The sequence below is a fragment of the Engraulis encrasicolus genome, chromosome 1 (genome assembly GCF_034702125.1).
Source record: "Engraulis encrasicolus isolate BLACKSEA-1 chromosome 1, IST_EnEncr_1.0, whole genome shotgun sequence".
Classification (NCBI taxonomy): Eukaryota; Metazoa; Chordata; class Actinopteri; order Clupeiformes; family Engraulidae; genus Engraulis; species Engraulis encrasicolus.
The window spans coordinates 2,103,480-2,123,532 of NC_085857.1; the positions used below are offsets into that span (position 1 = coordinate 2,103,480).

The window sequence follows — 20,053 nt, forward strand, 5'->3', positions numbered from 1 at the left end:
TGTTCTCGAGGTGTGATGCTGCTGTTGACGTTGCTGTGATGGTATTTGTTGTGGTTGTGATGATTGTTTTACAGGCAAAATGGCTGCCGCTGCTCCTGCCGATTCACTCACGTCTGTGGGTGCCACCGGAGCATCAAGTAATTTGAATATTGTAGGCCTATGTGGTAAGTCTCGCCAAATATTTGCAGTCTCTTTCTCAGACAAACGCACACACACGAACAGACACACACACACACACACACACACACACATCTCTCTCACACACGCACGCACGCACATACGCACGCACGCACACACATACACACACACACACATCAATCCCGGTTGAGCATCAGTCATGCATTTGTGATGCTTTCTGGACTAAAAATGGGCTTGCCCTCCTCTGATCCTCACTCTTCTGATTTTTCTTTATCCTTCCATTGATTTCCACACAGACAGCTTACCTGTGACTTATTTATACAGTAGGGTGGTTGCAAGGTGAAGAGATTATCTAAAGGTGTTTCCACCGTTGACATGTTTTCTAGTAATTAGTATTGTAGTGTACAAAATATCCATGAATGTGTATAGTTATTCTAGGAGTGTGTTCATAATTTGGAAATTCTGTGCAAAGCAGTGAGTTGTGTTTACAGTTATGGGAAAAACAGTGCCGTGCAATGGATTGCATTTTGTACATTTTGCAAAGTGTGTTTTATAACGTTATAAACTGAAAGCTATCAGTTTTTGTGCTATTAGTTTGGCTGATTTGGTTATAGGTTTGTGTAGCCTATCTGTGTGAAGAATTCCGCAAAAGCAGTCTAAGGTACAAATGTGCTTTAGCAAACAGAAAAAACCCTGTAAACTGCACTCAAGTGTGTCGTGCAAACCGCTGGAATGAGAACAGCTGACAGCTATTAGCCAAACTCTGCTTCTCACTCAGTAACGAGGGCAGCTGACGCTGACATCATAACGAAACCGAAAGGAGCAGTTTGTTGACAGCAGCGTCGACTATGCTGTGGCGCACACAGGAGGATAATATCATTTTTGGTACGTTGAGCAGATTTTGTTAGCCAAAGCGATTGTTAATAATAAGTTAATAAACACCAATAGTCATTGTTTTCAATACCCACAAACCGTTTATCACGCCGGAAATGTCTGATTCTGAATAGTGGGCACTAGGCAAAATGGTGATGTAGGTTAACGAGTGCAATGTTGCGCACATAGGCCTCTTAAAAGGAGACAACGGGCGGTAGCCTTAAACAGAGTTACAATTCTGTTTCACCCACCTCCTAGGATTATGTTGGGATGAATGTTTACCACAGAACCTTTATTAAAGTGCGCGAAGGTCTTGCCGGTAGATTATGGATTGGATTATTGTTAGAGGTGTGTCGTTCATGAACGAGCCGGTTATTTTGAACGGCTCCCTGAAGTGAACGATGGGAACCGGATCACAGCTGGGGGAGCCACTCGACCGTTATTTCGTTCATTTCTCATTCATTTTAAGCACGTGACCTCGACCAGACTAATTAAATTTGGGAAAAACACAATTGTTTGCCTCAAAGAGAGGCAAAAACGGTCTTTAGAAGCAGGATAATAATCAGTTGTTGTTTGGACAAAATTACCTTGAGGAGGAGTCAAAATATTACATTCTTAACACTGAATAAATAATTTAAAAAAGAGCCAAAAGAGCCAGTTTTTTGAACGGCTCTTTGAAAGGAACGAGCTAAGATCCGGATCCCGAAAAAGAGCCATAAATCCCATCTCTAATTATTGTGCAGTTTCATGTGAATATGCTACAAGGAGCCCCCCTCCATTGTTCATTGTCCAGGACCCACCCAGTGTCCATTGTCCAGAGCGGTGGTCACCATATCCTGTCTCAGCATTTCTCCGTGGCAAGCGGTTGAGACATGATAGGTGGTGACGGCACGAGCCGACGAAGAGGTTTTCTAATACAATATCTAGACTGCTACTGATTAAACTTATAATGAACATGCAAAATAAACCCTGTGACCCTGTGAGACCAAAGGCAATTTTCATGCTTGCACGATAATAAAGTATAATCTAATCTAATCTAATCTAATCTAATAAACACTACAAACCAAAAACAACTAAATCTAAACTGCAAAACAAATCAAAATATGAAAAGAATAGGCCTACATAGTAAAAGGAAATCAGTAGCAAGTCTAATGGATGAAGTCTACTGTAGCCTAGCCTAGGTGCTGGCTGGGCCAGAGAAGGGGAGAGAGAGATGCGCAGACGAAACAGATGTAGGGCCTAGGCCTAACCGGTCGGACAGGTACCCGGTTTTTGTACCGATATGCGCATGATGAAACGGTAATCCGAGCACGGACTCCCTCCGTCGTATAAAATTAGCCACGGTGTTTGAGATGTTACAGCCAAGTGTGACTAGCTTCTGTAGCGTTTGGCGTTTGGCGGAGCCCTGTAACCTGTGCCAGGCGTTTTGGGTAGCAGACCCATGCTCGCAGCACTTTAAAGAGTGCAGTGGAGATGGGGACGCCTGTTTTTTCAGACTCCCCTTTTTACACATTTACAATATTTGTCATAATCTTACAGATATTTATATATTTTATATACAGAGGTGTAGTCTACTTTTTTATGGTGGGTATACTGTATATTTGAAATTGTTTTGAAGTGGGTATACTGTATATATTTGTGCTATTCAAAGCAATGGATCAATCAATTCGAAGTGGGTCCGTGTACCATTCGTTCTTTTGTTTTTCGATTCAGAACCAAATAACAAAAAAACGACGGCTGGTTATTTCATTATTTCGTTTTAGTGACAAACGAAAAAACAAATTTCGATCTGAATGTCCAAAATGTATTTTGTACTTCATTTCGAAACAACAGCAATGAAAAAAAGCCGACGTGCTATTTTTAATTTTTGATATTTTCATTTCTCAGCCTTATGTGCCCTGGAAGTACTAGCGTTTGCCCCTGCCGTTGGCGATGTTGCGAAACACGGGACGATGTTGCGCCCCACCGCGTTTCTCGTGGCTCTCATTTGACAGCGCGCACGACTGACATAGTTTTAAATGTTGTAGGCCTAGGATACCCGAAGACCCCAGGTCTTATTAACAGTTTTGTAATAGACAACGACCACCGAACACTGTTTTGGTGACATGTCGGCTTACCGGTACTACAGCTATATTAGCTAGGCTTGTCAGCGAAGCTGTCTTATGGAACAATGTGGATATAGCCTATAGGCCTAGTAGCCGAATGGGATCTGGATTATTATTATTATTTTAAGGCATCTGTTTTCTAGGAACCGAAAGGAGCTGACTTTTGGTGGCAGGTGGTCGCGTCCACCATGACATTTTGATATTGTGTTGTTGTTGGACTCTCGGAAAGAATTGCCCTCTGACGTTTCCCCCACTAGCCATCAGATCTAATGCCAAGCATTCTTTTGTCATGAAGCCTAGGAAGTCTCTAGTTTGCCAAATAAAGTCTGTCTTCCTGGCGAATTCTTTCCCTTTGTCATTGTCCCTCTTTTCCTGTTATAATTTTGACCTGGATATGTTTATCACTGTCATTTGTCTAAACCTACACAATGCGTGCACGCAGCACTTAATACAGCAGGAATCTATCAACGGAACGCACCGCGCGTGAGCTGCATTCTCCTTATCCCTCATGGAGTGGCAAGCCTAGCTTACTGAAAATGGCCATTGCCACTGTGTTCAACGTGTTTTTACACATTCAAATACTCCCACTAAAGACAGCCTCAATAAACCAGCATTTTGGATGGCCTTCATTTGTGATATGGCTCGCATTTTTGTTGAAGTTTTGTAACGTGGACTATCTTCTACGTGTATACTTTTGTTTTAGTTTGGTATAATTACGGACAATGCAAATTACTGAGTTTTGTGTCATTTTGACATTTTTTGGAAGGAATATAATCAAAATAGTCCCGCCGCGTGGATTATTGTTTTGTGACGTGCCTTATGTCGGCAAAGGGTCTTTTGTAGACTGTCTGTACGTATTCACTCATGAAACTGTAACGTGCTTCACACATAAGAGTAGTGCCGCCAGAGACGTTATAGAATTAAAAGAGTCTTTGGTGCCGCAATTTGCGTCCGTCCATGCAGGCAAGGCGCGTTCTACATAGACTACACCACTGTTTATATATTATTGTATATTTTTAGATTTGATAATAGCCTAATCATTTATAAATGTTAAATGTTACAAATAAATGTTAATATAAATATAAAAAAACAAGAAATGTTATAGCCTATCTTAATGTTACTTCCCTCACAGATGACATTGAGTTCAATCTGTCTTGTCTCAGGTCAAAGACAGGGATCAGGTCTGATTCAGTTTCTGATTACCTGCATAATAAACAAAAGCCATGCTCAGTGCAAGGTGTTAAGTCTTTGTTAGTCAAAAGGGATTTGATTGTACCCCTTTAGTAAAGATGGCAAGCTTACAGTGCTTGTTATATTACCTACCATTTCCATACAGCCTAGATATCTAACGAAGCCTGCCCATGTACCCATAGGCTACAATAACTAGGCAGCTCAATGTCAACCAACGTCCGTGTCTACAGTAACGTACAGTACACAACAATGAGTACAAACTTTTTGAAAAGTAACAATTTGAACAATATTTCATAAAGCACTAAAGATATCTCCACAAAATGCATAGACCATGTTTAATACAATATGTGTTGAACATACAACATGAAAGTACGATTTGTATTGCATATTTTTCAGTTTTTAGAAAATTAGGGTGCGGAAGAACTGAGTACACCCCAATGAACGTCTCAGATGAAAGCCATGATTTTAGTAATCGAGCAAGCATTCAGTCAGTCTCAGAAGAGTTTAAGGATTCATTACACAGTTTCAAATCATACAGTTGGCTATAAAATAGTATTTTGTAGAACAAATCATTTTCTGAATTGGTGAGTTTCTCTGTGATTAAGTATGGCACTTGATCTGAACTCATTCGAACATAAATGGGAAGTTTTGAAGAGAGAAACTGGCCATCAGTCTACGGTGTCACTTTTGCACCATCATAATTTCCCAAAAATGGACAAATATGTAGTTTCAGTTACGGTATATAGGCCTAGGGGGAATCACATTCCACAGCTGAGGAGCAGAGCAGCTGAAAGCTCTTTTCCCCATGGTACTGAGCCGGGCAGAGGGGACAGAGAGGAGAATGGAGGAAGAGGAACGGAGGGGGCGTGGGGGCGTGGTCGCCGGGAATCAGTCTGACTTTTCCTCCCTGTTCGACAATGAGGCTTTAGTTGTGGGGGAATGCGGCTGTTGAAACACAGTATGTTTTCCTGAGGCTATTCGTATTTGCGGTACTGTTTGTCAGTTAGGTCCACGGTGTCTAAAGCTTTTCCCCTCTCTTTAGATGTAGGCAGTCTTTTGGAAGATCCTCTCAGCAGAGACCATGGACAACAAGGACTCGACACAATCTGAAGAAGGGTGAGTTCAAACACACACACACACACACACACACACACACACACACACACACACACACACACACACACACACACACACACACACACACACACACACACACACACACACACACACACACACACACACACACACACAGCTATGTGAGCTGCATGCATAATGTGTGGAAACTTTTTAACAAAGTTTAGGCCTATCTGTCCAGTTTTGATGCATATTAGCTCGGTGCATGTCCACACAGGGTTGCTTTTTAAAAACAGTGTTGTGCTAGAAATGTGTGTGTGTGTGTGTGTGTGTGTGTGTGTGTGTGTGTGTGTGTGTGTGTGTGTGTGTGTGTGTGTGTGTGTGTGTGTGTGTGTGTGCGTGTAAATTCCAGGACAAACCGAGACAAAACAGTCATGCACTGCAATAGAATATGATTTTGAAACACAAAAAGAAGAAATTGTAACCTTCCTTACTCATATACAGTGTGTGTAATTATATACGTATAGATAGATAGATAGATAGATAGATAGATAGATAGATAGATAGATACACACACACACGCTGTATATGAGTAAGGAAGGTTACAATTTCTTCCTTTGATGAACTGGCCTTGTCTCATTTTCTGTGAGAAACAAGATTCTGAAAAAAAGCCTAACAAAAGTAGTGACCCTACCCACCTTTAACCCCATATTCACATTTCTTTACCCGGTCTTCTGGACCCCTACAAAAATAATATTAATTATTTTTATTTCACACTGACTTTCACTCTGAACTTGGCTCATTTTCTCTAAGGAACTTAAAAAAAAAAATAGTGATCTAATTAGAATCCTTGTTATGTCCTGTAATTTAGCGGTAGCTTTTGGTGCTGCTTTGATAAAAAAAAAATCCAAAGTATGAGATTTCTCTCAAGGAAGCTACAGACAAAGCGAACTTTAGAGTTATGCTGCCCCAATGGCTGCAAGATGACACTGCAAGCACTGAACCTTGAAGCACCCCACGGATGACTGGAGTTGGGAGGGTTTCACCTTTCCTAGGTTCCACCTAGCCTGGGAAATACGATGCTGCTTTGCACTATCATTCTGATCTGGATGCTGAACTAAACACAGTGGCCTCAGCTAAAAAAATAAGCATTTGGCACGATTGCATAAATATTAACCGTATATTGAAAAATATGAACCTGAAAAAACTCTAATATTAACTACAAGTTCAATTTCGTAACACAAATTGCGTCCTGCGGGGTGACATGTAAGTCAGATTTGTAGACGGGCAGCTGCAAGGCCAAATACAAGGGTCTTAAAGGGACAGTTTGGTCAATTTCAACATGCAGTTGTATTGCTCACGCTACCCTTGACTTGTCAGTACCTGGTGATGCCACATTTTTCGGCTCGGCCCTTTCCGAGATATGAGCAATTCTAATGGGGGCAGCGTTTGTTTACATTTTTAAAAAATGAAACATATGCCAACTTCAAATATTTTCCCAAAAGGTACTGCTGTTTGCTAGTTGTCTGCTGATGTTTTATAACGTTTCGGATGTTTTTGGGAATAAATAAAAATGTTTTTTTGAAATGTAAACAAAGAGCTGCCTCCATTACAATGACCAGGATCTCGGAAACGGCTGAAGAAGAAGAAGAAAAAATCTCAGGCACTGACAAGTCCAGAGTAGTGTTAGCATTACAACTGCATGTTGAAATTGACCAAACTGTCCCTTTAAAAACTGCCTCCTAACCAGTTATACCTCAGTTATTGGAGAGTGCTGTGGAAGTTTAAGGTGACTATTAACCTCTTAATATGTCTTCATATTGCAATGTTTCTGTCACGCAATGCTTAGGTTCATTTTATGGTGTTCTGTGACTCCTCTTATAGAAGGAAAAACAGTTTTTTTAATGAATGAAAACACATTAAGATTACACACTATCATTATCAAGTTAGCATGAACTGACATGTCATGTACAGTACATGAATCTAAAAAAAAAGATCAGTAACCCACCACCCCCCCCTTTCTTACCCACCCCCTTAACAATTCTATTACAGAGGGGGTGTCCCTGGGTCCATTTAGGGGGGTTATATGCTGCCCCTATATTATGCTGTCCCCATGGCTGCAAGTTGACACTGCACGCTTGACGCAGCGGCTTACCCTTAGAGCCCTACCGTTCAGAGGCAGGTTATATGAGGAGCATATTGAACTGGCAACAACTCTAGTATGTTGGAAATCAGTGTTTCTCAACAGGGGTGCCGGGGCACCCTGGGGTGCCGCAGGCCCCCCTCAGGGGTGCCGCGGAAACGTGGCTGATAAATAAATTATGTAAAATAATACATATTTGTCTAAATTGATAAGTTAATGTTAGTCAGTGGAATCTTTTATCTTCTATTTACGCACAATAAAGTAAATATAGGTCGTCGCCCCAGTCAGCTGCAACGTCGAACATAGGTCGTGTGACGTCTCCAAATGTGTTACTTTTCTAAGCTTGTGTGGTATCGGATGCGATGCCATATTACTGCTTGTTGGTTTGGGGTGCCTTGAAATTTTTCATGAATTGAAAGGGTGCCTCGCCTAAAAAAAGGTTGAGAAACACTGTTCTAAATCAATGTCCTGTGTCCTTGTCTGTGTAGAGCCCAGAGCTGCAGAGCTCCATCTCCTGTGCCCAGTTGTGAGTCTCTGAAGAGCGACTGGTCAAAGAGTATTGATATCAACTTCAGCAATGATCCAAGCCCACCGCATCCACAGTGAGTTTTGTTGGGGTGATTCAGACATGCACAATGTGAGAAACATCACATACTAAATCAATGTCCGGTGTCACTGTCTGTGTAGAGCACAGACCCCCAGAGCTCGATCTCCAGCACCACCATCAGCTCTGTTTTATTGGTGTTTTATTTGAGTAGCGGCCATACATGTGTTTATTTAATGCAGGCAGTGAACAAATAGTGGAGGAGGGAGATGAGCAGACTGTTTTGTGCTGATGTACAGTTGAGTATCACCAGCACAGCTGTAGAAATTCAGTGGAGTCTGTGTTGACGGATGATCTGACCAAGAGGGAATATATACAGTACTGTAGATGGTGAACAGCAGGGGGTCAAGCACTTCACCTTCCATGGTTGACTGGAGTTGGGTGGGTTTCACCTTTCCTGACTTCCACCTAGCCTGGGAAATACGATGCTGCTTTGTACTATCGTTCTGATCTGAAAGACCCAGCGAGTGAGCCAATCAAAGAGCAGGGAGAGATGGAAAGGTGGATACTCGTATTGCTCTATAGAATTCCCTCATACGAACCCTCGCAAGCAGTGATAATGTCGTGAAAGTGCCAGCTATGTATTTTTGTTAACCACACCTCCCCTACGAGATATTAAGTAGGCTGTGTCCAGGCCATATCTCACTTGTGATGTGGTCTGGTGAAAACCAAGTACGATTAAACCTTATAAGGTGTTTAGTGTTTTTGACCCGTTTTCATTTTTTTCCTTGAGAAAAAATAGTATCAATTATTCTTTTTTCACACTGAGATGCACCGGCCTTTGCTCACTTTCTGTGAGGAACATGAATCTAAAAAAAAAAGATCAGTAACCCACCCCCCCCTTTCTTACCCACCCCCTTAACAATTCTATTACAGAGGGGGTGTCCCTGGGTCCATTTAGGGGGGTTATATCAATGCTGCCCCTATATTATGCTGTACCCATGGCTGCAAGTTGACACTACACGCTTGACGCAGCGGCTTACCCTTAGAGCCCTACCGTTCAGAGGCAGGTTATATGAGGAGCATCTTGAACTGGCAACAACTCTAGTATGTTACTGTGTGTTAATCTAAATCAATGTCCTGTGTCCTTGTCTGTGTAGAGCCCAGAGCTGCAGATCTCCATCTCCTGTGCCCAGTTGTGTGTCTCTGAAGAGCGACATGTCAAAGGATTTGTATATCAACTTCAGCAATGATCCAAGCCCACCGCATCCACAGTGAGTTTTGTTGGGGTGATTCAGACATGCACAATGTGAGAAACATATTGTTTGACAAAATCAATATCCTGTGTCACTGTGTGTGTAGAGCACAGACCCCCAGAGCTCGATCTCCAGCACCATCATGAGCTCTGTTTTATTTGTGTTTAATTTAAGTAGCGACCCTCCACGTTTTTATTTCATGCAGGCAGTGATCAAGTGGTTTAAACAAGTGTCTGTCAGTCGTCATTTCTCTATTAGGGGACTATGATGAACAATTTACAACAGGTTTTAAGTGGTAACCTCACCAACTGATCTTGGCCCTTTTTGGGGGTGTCATCATACGTGGGCGTCTGCCGGGGGTAACTCGCCACCAAAAATGTCTAGCATTGGTCATCTCTACCATAGAAGACTGACTCGATGGACAAAATGAAATGAAAGGTATTTATTTATGTGGGTGGTTGACGTTTAAGGGCGTAACGGCCAAAAAAAAAAAGGGTTTTCCAAAAAAATGATTTTAAAAATTGGAAAAAAAAAAACAGAAAAAAATAAAGCACTTAGTGGTCCGTGGAATTGCGCCTAATTTTTGCCATTTTTGAGAAAATGTGTCCTGCATCAACACATTGCATAGGCATGTCACACCGCAGGAAAATGAAGTCGCACCACAGGAAATTCACTGCGTTATGGCCATGTTAATCCTTTTGTATACATGACTGACATCTGAGCTCATGATAACTTGATAATGATATTGTGTGTAATCTTAATATGTGTTTTCATTTATAAAAAAAAAAAAAAAAGCTTTTTTCCTTCTATAAGAGCAGTCTCACCACAGGACACCATAAAATGAACCTAAGCATTGCGTGACAGAAACATTGCAATATGAAGACATATTAAGAGGTTAATAGTCACCTTAAGCTTCCACAGCACTCTCCAATAACTGAGGTACTGACTGGTTAGGAGCCAGTCTTTAAGACCCTTCTAGTTGGCCTTGCAGCTGCCCATTCACAAACATTGACATACATGTCACCGCACAGGACTCAATTTGTGTTACGAAATTGAACTTGTAGTCAATATTACTGTCTTGAGTTTTATTCACATTCACATATCTTAATATAAAGTTAATATTTATGCAATCACGCCAAATGCTTCATACATTATTCAAAATGTTGTTGGTTAATTTATATATATATTATATTCCACTTTTCATTAATGTTACAGTCACACCGCAGGATATTTGACACATAAACCTTTACATAAATCTTAACAAAAATGTTTCTTCTCATCTAAGACTAATATGAAACATAATGTACCACATCTTCTTTCATTGACATATGTTTTTTAAAGGAAAAATAACAGTTTTGTAGGTTTTTAACCAATGTTACGAAAAAACAAGGCGTCACGTCTCCCACCCATGTACAGGGAGGCAACAGTTATCTTTTGACGCAGGTCCCCAACCTGCAGAATATAATTTGTAAAAGGGGGGCTCATATCCTGCCGATGATGAGGCAGGGGGCGAAGCCTACCCCCATTACAGGACAGGGACCAACTGGTGACGGTGGCTCATGAGGATAAGGCTGAAGGAGGCTGAAGTGTACCAGGAAAAGCTGAGGATAAGTGAGTGACGTGGCGGGATTCCCCGACCGGGAGTTGTGATTGGATAATTAAGGGCAGTGATGAGAGTAAGGTACCGTCTCGTGTTCCTAGCAGAACTTATCGCCACATGCTTGCATTTCTCTATCAGGGGACTGTGATGCACAATTAACAACAGGTTTCAAGTGTTAACCTCACCAACTGATTTAGCCCATTTCTCACCCCCCACTTAATGATGTCTGGCAAGCCCCGCTCACCAACAAAAATATTTGGCAATGACCATTCCTCTATCAGGGGACCACGGCAAATGATTTGCAAGAGATTTGAAGTGGTAACCTCACCAACTGATTTGCCCATTTTTTGGGTGCCAGTTTTACCACCCCTTAGCCACACCCAACCAAGAGAACCCGTTAGACATGCCGTTCCTCCATCTGGGGACCATGCCAGACATCATAGTACCCATAAAAATTGGTAACCTTCCCAACCAGGTTGATCCCGGTGTATTTAGCGCTGTAGATAACGGTATCGCACGTCTCGTTCAAGCCACCACAAAACATCACAAATGAGAAGAAGTAGGAGGGGACAATGCCCCCTTAGGAGACCAAACTTGGCATCTTTTGCGTAACCCCTTTCACAACCATAGTCTGTGAATCAGTGGTATACAAAATAATAGTATGTGCAGAGATGCAATACATGACCCTCGTTTACACGAGACACTTAAGTCCGATTGAACTCGCTTTAAATCTGATTAAAACTTAGTTCCGCTCTACAAATATCATGTAAATACTAACCGAACAGCATTCAAGTTTATTCTGATTTAAACTTAAGTCCAATTAAATCAGATTAAACGCGTTCCTCTGTCATGTAACCTTTTATTCAGAATTACAATAAGTCCGGTCGTTCCACGCATGCTCGTTGGCTACACGATGTCGCCAAGACCCCGTGCTCTTTGCTAGTGAGAAAAAAATGGCGCCACTTCCTGCTGATTTCCTACATGACGTTTTGCTTAATTTAAAGTCCCTAAGGGACTATAAATGTTGTGGCTTCCATATATTGATGTAAAAGTGCTCCACGAAGTAATGAAGCAAAACAAAATTAGTCCACCTTTGACCACTCATTATTCTAGGCTAGGTGGGTAAGCTAACTAGCATTTTGAAAGAACCAGACCATAGGGCAGTCCCAAGCTTTGAGTCCGACCAAAGGCATTCTTTTTTGGGCAGAAGATTAGCCTGGTCCTGTAGCCTGTTCTGGTAGCCCCGGAGGTTCAGCAACCACGCCCCCACACCTTATTTGGCTCGCTCAGCACGTGCATCCTCAGTCCAATCGCAATGCTTTCTTTTCCCTGACTTGTAATCAGATTTAAGTGAAAGCGCCATGTATACACGTTGCAAAATAACTGTTAATCCGATCTATTTAAATCTCATTTATTAAATCGGACTTAAAAACATAATGTAACCGTAGCCAATGTTATATTGCGTTTCTTAAGTAATGGGAAAATTGTTTTGCTTACTTTTGGCTCATTTTGGTGTACAGTTATTAATTTTGCTTTGCTATAGTTGTCCTGCCAAACATAAACTACAAAGAATCCAAATCACAGGCTGACTGCAGATTTTCTGTGTTGTTCACCTGATTTGACACAATGTAGGGGTAGGGCAGTAAGATCACATGACGTTACATTGCGGAGCAAGCACACACACACAACAACTTCAGTCCTTATGATGCATGAAGCAGTCTATCTTGCTTATTAGATGACATCATTCTTGAAATCCTCTTCCCTTTAGTTTGACCGAGGACCAGTCCAGCTGTGATCAGGCACTGAGGGACCCAGCCATCCCCAGTAGTGGACACCAGATCCTCAGCAAACAAGGTGAACACACACGCACACGCACGCACGCACGCACGCACACACACACACACACACACACCGCCATCTCCCACTGTGGTACACCTGAGTGAACAATGTGTTGTGAGCAGTCACTGAATAGAGTTGGTGATGCATGATTTCATCTAAGAGGAAAGACCTTATTCTTATTGTTAAATCATGTAAAATAGTGCCTTCCAGTTACTGAAAATGCATTATATTTCAATTTTGCCTCACAGGTAAAAAGAATATCAATAGAGCTACAAAGACCTTTAAAGACAGTCTGAAGAGGAGGTTTGAGAATATATCAGAATGCACCATCAAACCTGGAGATGAGACACTCCTCAATGACGTCTACACAGACCTCTACATCACACAAGGAGACAGTGAAGGGGTAGATACGGAGCATGAAGTTTTGCAGGTAGAGTCAGCATCCAGAGCACAACCCACAGAAGACAGACAAATCAATTGCAATGACATCTTCAAGCCTGTACCTGGACAGGAGAGACACATCAGGACTGTGATGACCAAAGGCATTGCTGGCATTGGAAAAACGGTAGCCGTACAGAAGTTCATTCTTGACTGGGCAGATGGAAAAGCCAATCAAAATGTGGACTTAATATTTCCACTTCCGTTCCGTGCACTGAATTTGATCAGGACTGTCCAGTATAGTCTTCACCAGCTCCTGCTGGATTTTTACCCAGAACTGCAACAACTGAACATTGGCGAAGAATACAAAGACTGTAAAATTGTGTTCATATTTGATGGTCTGGATGAAAGCAGGTTGAGTCTGGATTTTGAACAAACCACAACATGCTGCGATGTACATCAAACATCATCAGTCAATGTTCTGATATCAAGCCTCATTCAGGGAACTCTGCTTCCCTCTGCACTCGTCTGGATAACCTCACGTCCAGCAGCAGCCAGTCAAATTCCTCATCAGCACATCAACCAGGTGACAGAAGTGAGAGGGTTCAATGACCCACAGAAGGACGAGTACTTCAGGAAGAGGATCAGAGATGAAAGTTTGTCCAGCAGGATCATGTCTCACATTAAGGCATCAAAGACTCTCCACATCATGTGCTACATACCTGTATTCTGTTGGATTGCAGCCACGGTGCTACGACAGATGCTGAAAACAAAAAACATCAAAGACATCCCTAAAACATTGACTGAGATGTTCATACACTTCCTGCTCATCCAGACAGCGAGGCGAGGTGAGAAATATCACAGTGACAAGAATGCATGTCCAGAGGAACTTCTAAAATCTGAATTCACATTGAAGCTGGCAAAACTGGCCTTCAAAAATGTAGAGAGTGGCAACCTGATGTTTTATGAGGAGGACCTGCGAGAATGCGATATCCTTGTTGACGAAGTCTCTGTGTCATCTGGCTTGTGCACTGAGATTTTCAAAGAAGAGCCCGTGTTTCAGCAGAGAAAGGTCTATTGCTTTGTGCACCTGACCATCCAGGAGTTTTTGGCAGCGCTCTATGCCTTTCACTCATTTATCACAGGGAACCTTGCAGAACTTGCCTCTCTTGTCAGTGTAGAACATAGAGATTCACAGCCAGAATCATTCCTGTCATCTCTTCTATCAGCAATGAGAGATAAGAATGAGTGCAATCTCCATGTGTTGCTGAAGAGAACAGTAGATGCATCTTTGAAGAGCCACCATGGATACCTGGATCTATTCCTCCGCTTCCTCTGTGGTATCTCTCTGGAGAGAAATCAGGCATTTTTAAAAGGGTTGCTGACCCAGACACGCAGCAGTTCAAGAAGCATTACAAAGACATGTCAGTACATCAAGACATTGAACACAGAAGGTCTTTCTCCTGATAGATGTATCAATCTTGTCCACTGCATGTTTGAAATGAATGATCAATCAATGCAAGAAGAGATCCAGAAATTCATGTTGTCATCAAAGAAGTCCAAACAACAGTTGTCTCCTGTGCATTGTTCGGGATTGGCCTACATGCTTCTGATGTCTGAGGAGGTGCTTAAAGACTTTGACATGAAGCAGTACAACATATCGGCTGAAGGACGTAGGAGACTGCTACCTGCTTTTCGGTGCTTCAGGGAGGCAAGGTGAGGTTCAGTTCCAGTTACATATACGATATGATACGATGTGATTATACTTTGTCAGTTTACACTTAAACGAGTCTTGCTCAGGGATGCAAAATTAATTTCAGACAGGACATACACATAACATCACATGAATGAATGAATGAATGAATTAGTTAATTAATGAATGAATGGTTGATTTATTTCTCTTCACACCGTCATTTGGACTTTCAGTTACATGTCATGGAAAGGTATCATGGAGAGACACACATTACAAATGGTCAAAATCATCTTGACATGCCTTGCCTTGTTCCTGCATTTGAAAGACAGACATTTGCATCAGGAAGATACTCTTCATTACCATCTATCTGAACCATATAGTATATACAGTATACTGTGCTTTCACCTTTACAGACTTGGAAACTATGAATTTGCAGCTACACTTCTTCAGTTACCAAACTCTCTGATAACGCTGGACATGAGCCGCAATGACGTGGGGGATTCTGGACTGGAGCTTTTCTGTAAAGGATTGTACAGTCCCCACTGCAGACTGCAGATATTAAGGTTGGTCAATGAGATGAGTGTCCTGAGTAGGGATACACAGGAGATCAATATGACATCTTTCATGCGCATGTACAACCTGAAACACAGTAGAGGGCACAGTATTGAACTTTTTTTTTTTTTTTGATAACCTGTTATGTGGTATTTTCTACTTTCTCTATAGAAGCACAATAACTTGATTGACCTTTAGTTAATGTTTGCTGTTGACTTGTATTTGTTATTTACTCTTATTTTGATATTTGAAGTACCTTAGACCTAAGATGGGGGCAAGTCACCTTTGACCTTATATTCCAGAGAAAATGGAAACGTTCAGAGATGGAAGTTGCTTGTTAACGCCAAACTATCTGCAGTACCACCACAGACAAGTGAAAGATGAATGGGTTTCAATGGAGCTGTCTACAATAATATTTTTTTCTGATTGTACACTTTTTTTACCCTGTAATATTAATATTAAATTCTAGTGCATACTCTTGAGTATTCAATCTGAGTTTATGAGGCCAATATTCCTATAACATTAGCAGAATTTTAGCCAGTACAGGTCGAAATCCTCTGCCCTGCCATAGTTCTTCACTGGATTGTTAATGTATGAGATTTGTGGCTGGAAATTAGAGTAGAATATGTTTTAATGTTTAATGGGCAGTCATGGGTGAAATGGGCAGTCATGGGTGAGCGGTTAGGGCATCAGACTTGCATCCCAGAGGTTGCCGGTTCGACTCCCAACCCGCCAGGTTGGTGGGGGGAGTAATCAACCAGTGCTCTCCCCCATCCTCCTCCATGACTGAGGTACCCTGAGCATGGTACCGTCCCACCGCACTGCTCCCCATGGGGCGCCACTGAGGGCTGCCCCCTTGCACAGGTGAGGCATAAATGCAATTTCGTTGTGTGCAGTGTGCAGTGTTCACTTGTGTGCTGTGGAGTGCTGTGTCACAATGACAATGGGAGTTGGAGTTTTGGAGGAGTGGAGTTTTAGCATTTAGCCCATTTGACTTCATTCAAATCCATACACATCAGCAGAATGTTTCCCAGTACAGGTCAAAATGGCATGCCCTGCTAGAAAACACCCCAAATTGACTTCACTGGATGTTTTTATGAGGTTTTATGACTGGATATTGGAGTATAATACATTTTACCATTGAACCCCATTCATTTTTCACTTGCCTGCATTAGACAATTGCAAGCTTATTGGCTACACTGGGCACCAGAGGTGTGACCAGAATGCATACCTGTTGACCATCCCTAATTTGCTGAGAAACTCCCTAATTCTGACTTATTTCCCGATGTCTTCCCGAATTGGTATTTTCCCCAAAAGTATCCAGATTTTTCACATTATCAAAAAACACTGTTCAGAAATTATTCCCACGGCCCTGTCAGTTAGCCGAACGAGCCACACCCCCTCTACTTGTAGGAGAGGACAGGGTCTTGCTTATTAAGCTACGTGCCATTAGTAGATTTTATGCCAGATGCCACCAAGAATTCAAGTTCCTTGAAAATATGATGCGTCACCCTTGAGCTCTGTAGGCGTGTGTGCGCCCACTCGCTGAAACCAGTTCATTTCACTTCAATTTCAACGTTGTATGGTAAGCAGAAGCCTCGGAACAGCAAATCGTGCGATTAACCTAATCACAACCTGAACCAGCACAACGTTTTGCACTAGCCCCATACAACTTTAGTGACAAAACAAGGAGGAACTAATATTCCATTGTTTGTTTTTCACGCTGTATGTTCCTTTTGAACATGCGCTGTGGGGGGATTTTAGACAGGACTGGCTTCGCAAGCGCCTGTAGTGAAAAGCAGATAAGAACGCGCCGTCTAATCTGCCACCGTCATCCTGTTGACTGTCAGGATTTGGCCTATTAAAAATGTCCTGAATTTTGTCTTAAAATATGGTAATTTTCCCGATTTTTAGTGGTTCAGGGGTGGCGGGGCAAAAAAAAAAAAAAGCCTGAAAAGAATCAGTGGAAAACCACTACAACTTCACGCATACTACTTGTACTACTACTAAGAATAATAATAATAGACTTGTAATAATTAAATACAGTAATGAAAATATGGTCACACAACCATAAATCATGACCGTCAATTTTCTTAACAGTGTGGAATTTTGTATGATTTTTTTTTTTTTTTTTTAAGAAATGTAGATTTTATATGATGCATGCAAACGCACCATTACAACACCATCAGGGTCACTAGAAATGAATTAACCAAGTAACTGTTAAAGAGAAGAATAAAGCTGAGAGTACCAGAATACTATTACCCTCCAGTCCTTTTGTATACCACAGCTAAAATCTACATCCATCCATTGTCCATCGGAAGAACAAAATGTTAAGTGCAAGAGCGGATGAAACTCAACTACCACTCTATCTAGGCATTTTTTTATTTGGTATCATCTGATTACAGGAAAGCCTGAACAGGTTCCTTCTGAAGCAGGGGTACCATACATGCACTGCAGGTATTTTATCCGCTGTGGTATTGAAATGATGTGGACCTCATCAGCTCAACATTTGTCTTGAATCTTGTCTCCAGCATTGCTCACATTGTTCTAGGATTGCTGGCTTCACTAGCTTTGGCTTCAGCGCTGGACAAAGCAAAATATCTGTAATCTTCCTGTTTTTTTTTCTTTCTTTTTAAAAAGTATTTATTGACTCAGGTTCCTATATGCCTAGACTACTTATTTGCACACATACAGCAAATTTGTAAAGGACTATGAACATTTTGTTGTTGGGTTCAATAGCAATAGTATGTGGTACATATTAAACACCTGTAAATTTACTGTGTTGCCCAATGATTTTAAACAAGAAAATTCCAATGTCTTAACATTACATTTACCATGAAGGTGTGTATGTGCGCATGGGCATCTGTATTGTAAAGTTGTTTTTGCCCTAAACAGTGTGGTATATGTGCTCTCATTTTGTCTTGCAGACTTGGTGGCTGTAAACTCACCGATGCATCCTGCGAGATTCTGGCCTTAGTTCTACAATCAGCGAACACCCTCATAGAGATGGACCTTAGTGACAATAACCTGGGGGATTCTGGAGCTCTGTATCTTGCTGAAGGATTGTCTAGTCCCCACTGCAGACTGCAGACATTAAGGTGTGCATTGCATACTGTACTGCCTCACAAACTGTAATGCATCACTGCAATGAGTTGGAATATGTAGTTGTTAGGCTAATGGATCACTACTCAACAAATAGAAAAAATCAGGTACTCCTAGATAGGACATTTCTAATGAATGATTTTGTGTCCTTTTGGATTACCTTGCCAGGTAAAACATTTTTTTTTTGTCACTAGGCGGCTTTGTTTAGTTTACAAGACTAGAACATGATGTATCATGAACTGTGGTATTCCTGCAGTGATTCCTTGGACCCCTACTGGCACCACACATTGAACTCTATTGTGTTTTTGACACATGATTAAACACAATTTGTTTACAGTATAGAGAGCCAAATGTACTGGATATAGTAAATCACCTCAACATACACATTTTAATGATTCTTATTCTTTTTTTTTCTTCCAGGCTCTCTGGTTGTCTCATCTTGGAGAAGGGTTTCACATGTTTGACTGCAGCTTGGAATTCAAACCCTTCCCTGAAAGAACTGAAACTGGAAGTTTAATATGCTTGGTTGGAGGATTAGCACTGATTCTTTAACCAGTTGAAATGTAAAAACCCACTGGTGGCTTGAGATTCAATTGCATTCCTCGCCCTCAAAATCAATTACTGTATTCATTCTACATAAAATCAGATTTCAGATGTTTACAGATTTACATAAGTCATATTTACACCTCATTGAAAAGTTTCTTTTTTTTCATGAAACTGCTCAAACTCAATCATCCATACTATACATATATAGTTGTATAGTTGTATAGGGGACTGTGCTACCTTTTCTTCACTACACTTCCCAGCGAACACCACGGCGCTCCGAGTCATGCGGGGAGTGGCCTCTTGTTAAATAGCCCAAGTTCAAGATCAATGGCGGGTGAGACTGTTCTGCAATTACAGCGCGTGCAGAGAAGCAGAGCGAGAGAGAAGAAGAGGAAAAGTGTGCGCCATGAAGAGAAGTTTCGCACAACCGTCGCACGTTTCCAGTTCCATTCCTTGTGCCGGATGAACGGAGTAAAAGTCAAGTTATGAAGAGGATTCTCGTGTGCTGTTCGGCAAGGTGAAACCCACGCGGACCTGGGCGACTCCGACAACGCTGGAGTCGTTGTTCTCGTGCACCTGTGTCGGCGTGCAGACCTGGAGGCATCCTCAGATCATATTCGCTGTCTGGACAAATCCTGGATCAGGGCGAACAGAACACTTGAACACAACGGACGGTAAACTTCATCTTCGTGCACCTGGCTCTTCCTCCACTCTCAAACTCGTTGCTGCTCTTACAGCTCTCATCCCAGCCATCTCTCCACACACACACACGCACACGCACACGCACACGCACACCCAACACGCACATAATTATGGACCTTTACAGACTATATTTATGTTTGTGTTTATTATTTTCGAAACCTTGAATGCCTTGTTTGAAATGATGAAATCGTGATCACTAAAAGAAAAGAAAGGATAACTCTTGTGTTGACTGATTTATTTGTGTTTGGTAAATATTTTGTGTTAAATGCTGACGTGGCATTCCTTAACCTTAACATTTGGAAGTTTGTTAAACTGCC

The 20,053-nt window shown here is 41.7% G+C and overlaps 1 protein-coding gene across 1 annotated transcript; it reads left to right on the forward strand.

Annotated features, from left to right (window-relative positions):
* The first annotated feature begins 959 nt into the window (after positions 1–959).
* LOC134446368 (NACHT, LRR and PYD domains-containing protein 3-like) lies at positions 960–19,789 on the forward strand. Its single transcript, XM_063195733.1, has 9 exons — positions 960–1,023; positions 5,350–5,423; positions 8,013–8,126; positions 9,229–9,342; positions 12,693–12,778; positions 13,012–14,857; positions 15,248–15,397; positions 18,314–18,484; positions 18,909–19,789. The coding sequence occupies exons 2-9, from the start codon at positions 5,389–5,391 to the stop codon at positions 19,003–19,005; spliced, it is 2,613 nt and encodes an 870-aa protein (XP_063051803.1). The 5' UTR covers positions 960–1,023; positions 5,350–5,388; the 3' UTR covers positions 19,006–19,789.
* The last annotated feature ends 264 nt before the right edge of the window (positions 19,790–20,053 follow it).

Coding starts and splice junctions, on each gene's coding strand:
- LOC134446368 (XM_063195733.1), top strand. CDS start 5,389: ATGGACAACAAGGACTCGACACAATCTGAAGAAGG. Junction 5,424..8,012: donor TCGACACAATCTGAAGAAGG/GTGAGTTCAAAC, acceptor TTGTCTGTGTAG/AGCCCAGAGCTGCAGAGCTC. Junction 8,127..9,228: donor CCAAGCCCACCGCATCCACA/GTGAGTTTTGTT, acceptor TTGTCTGTGTAG/AGCCCAGAGCTGCAGATCTC.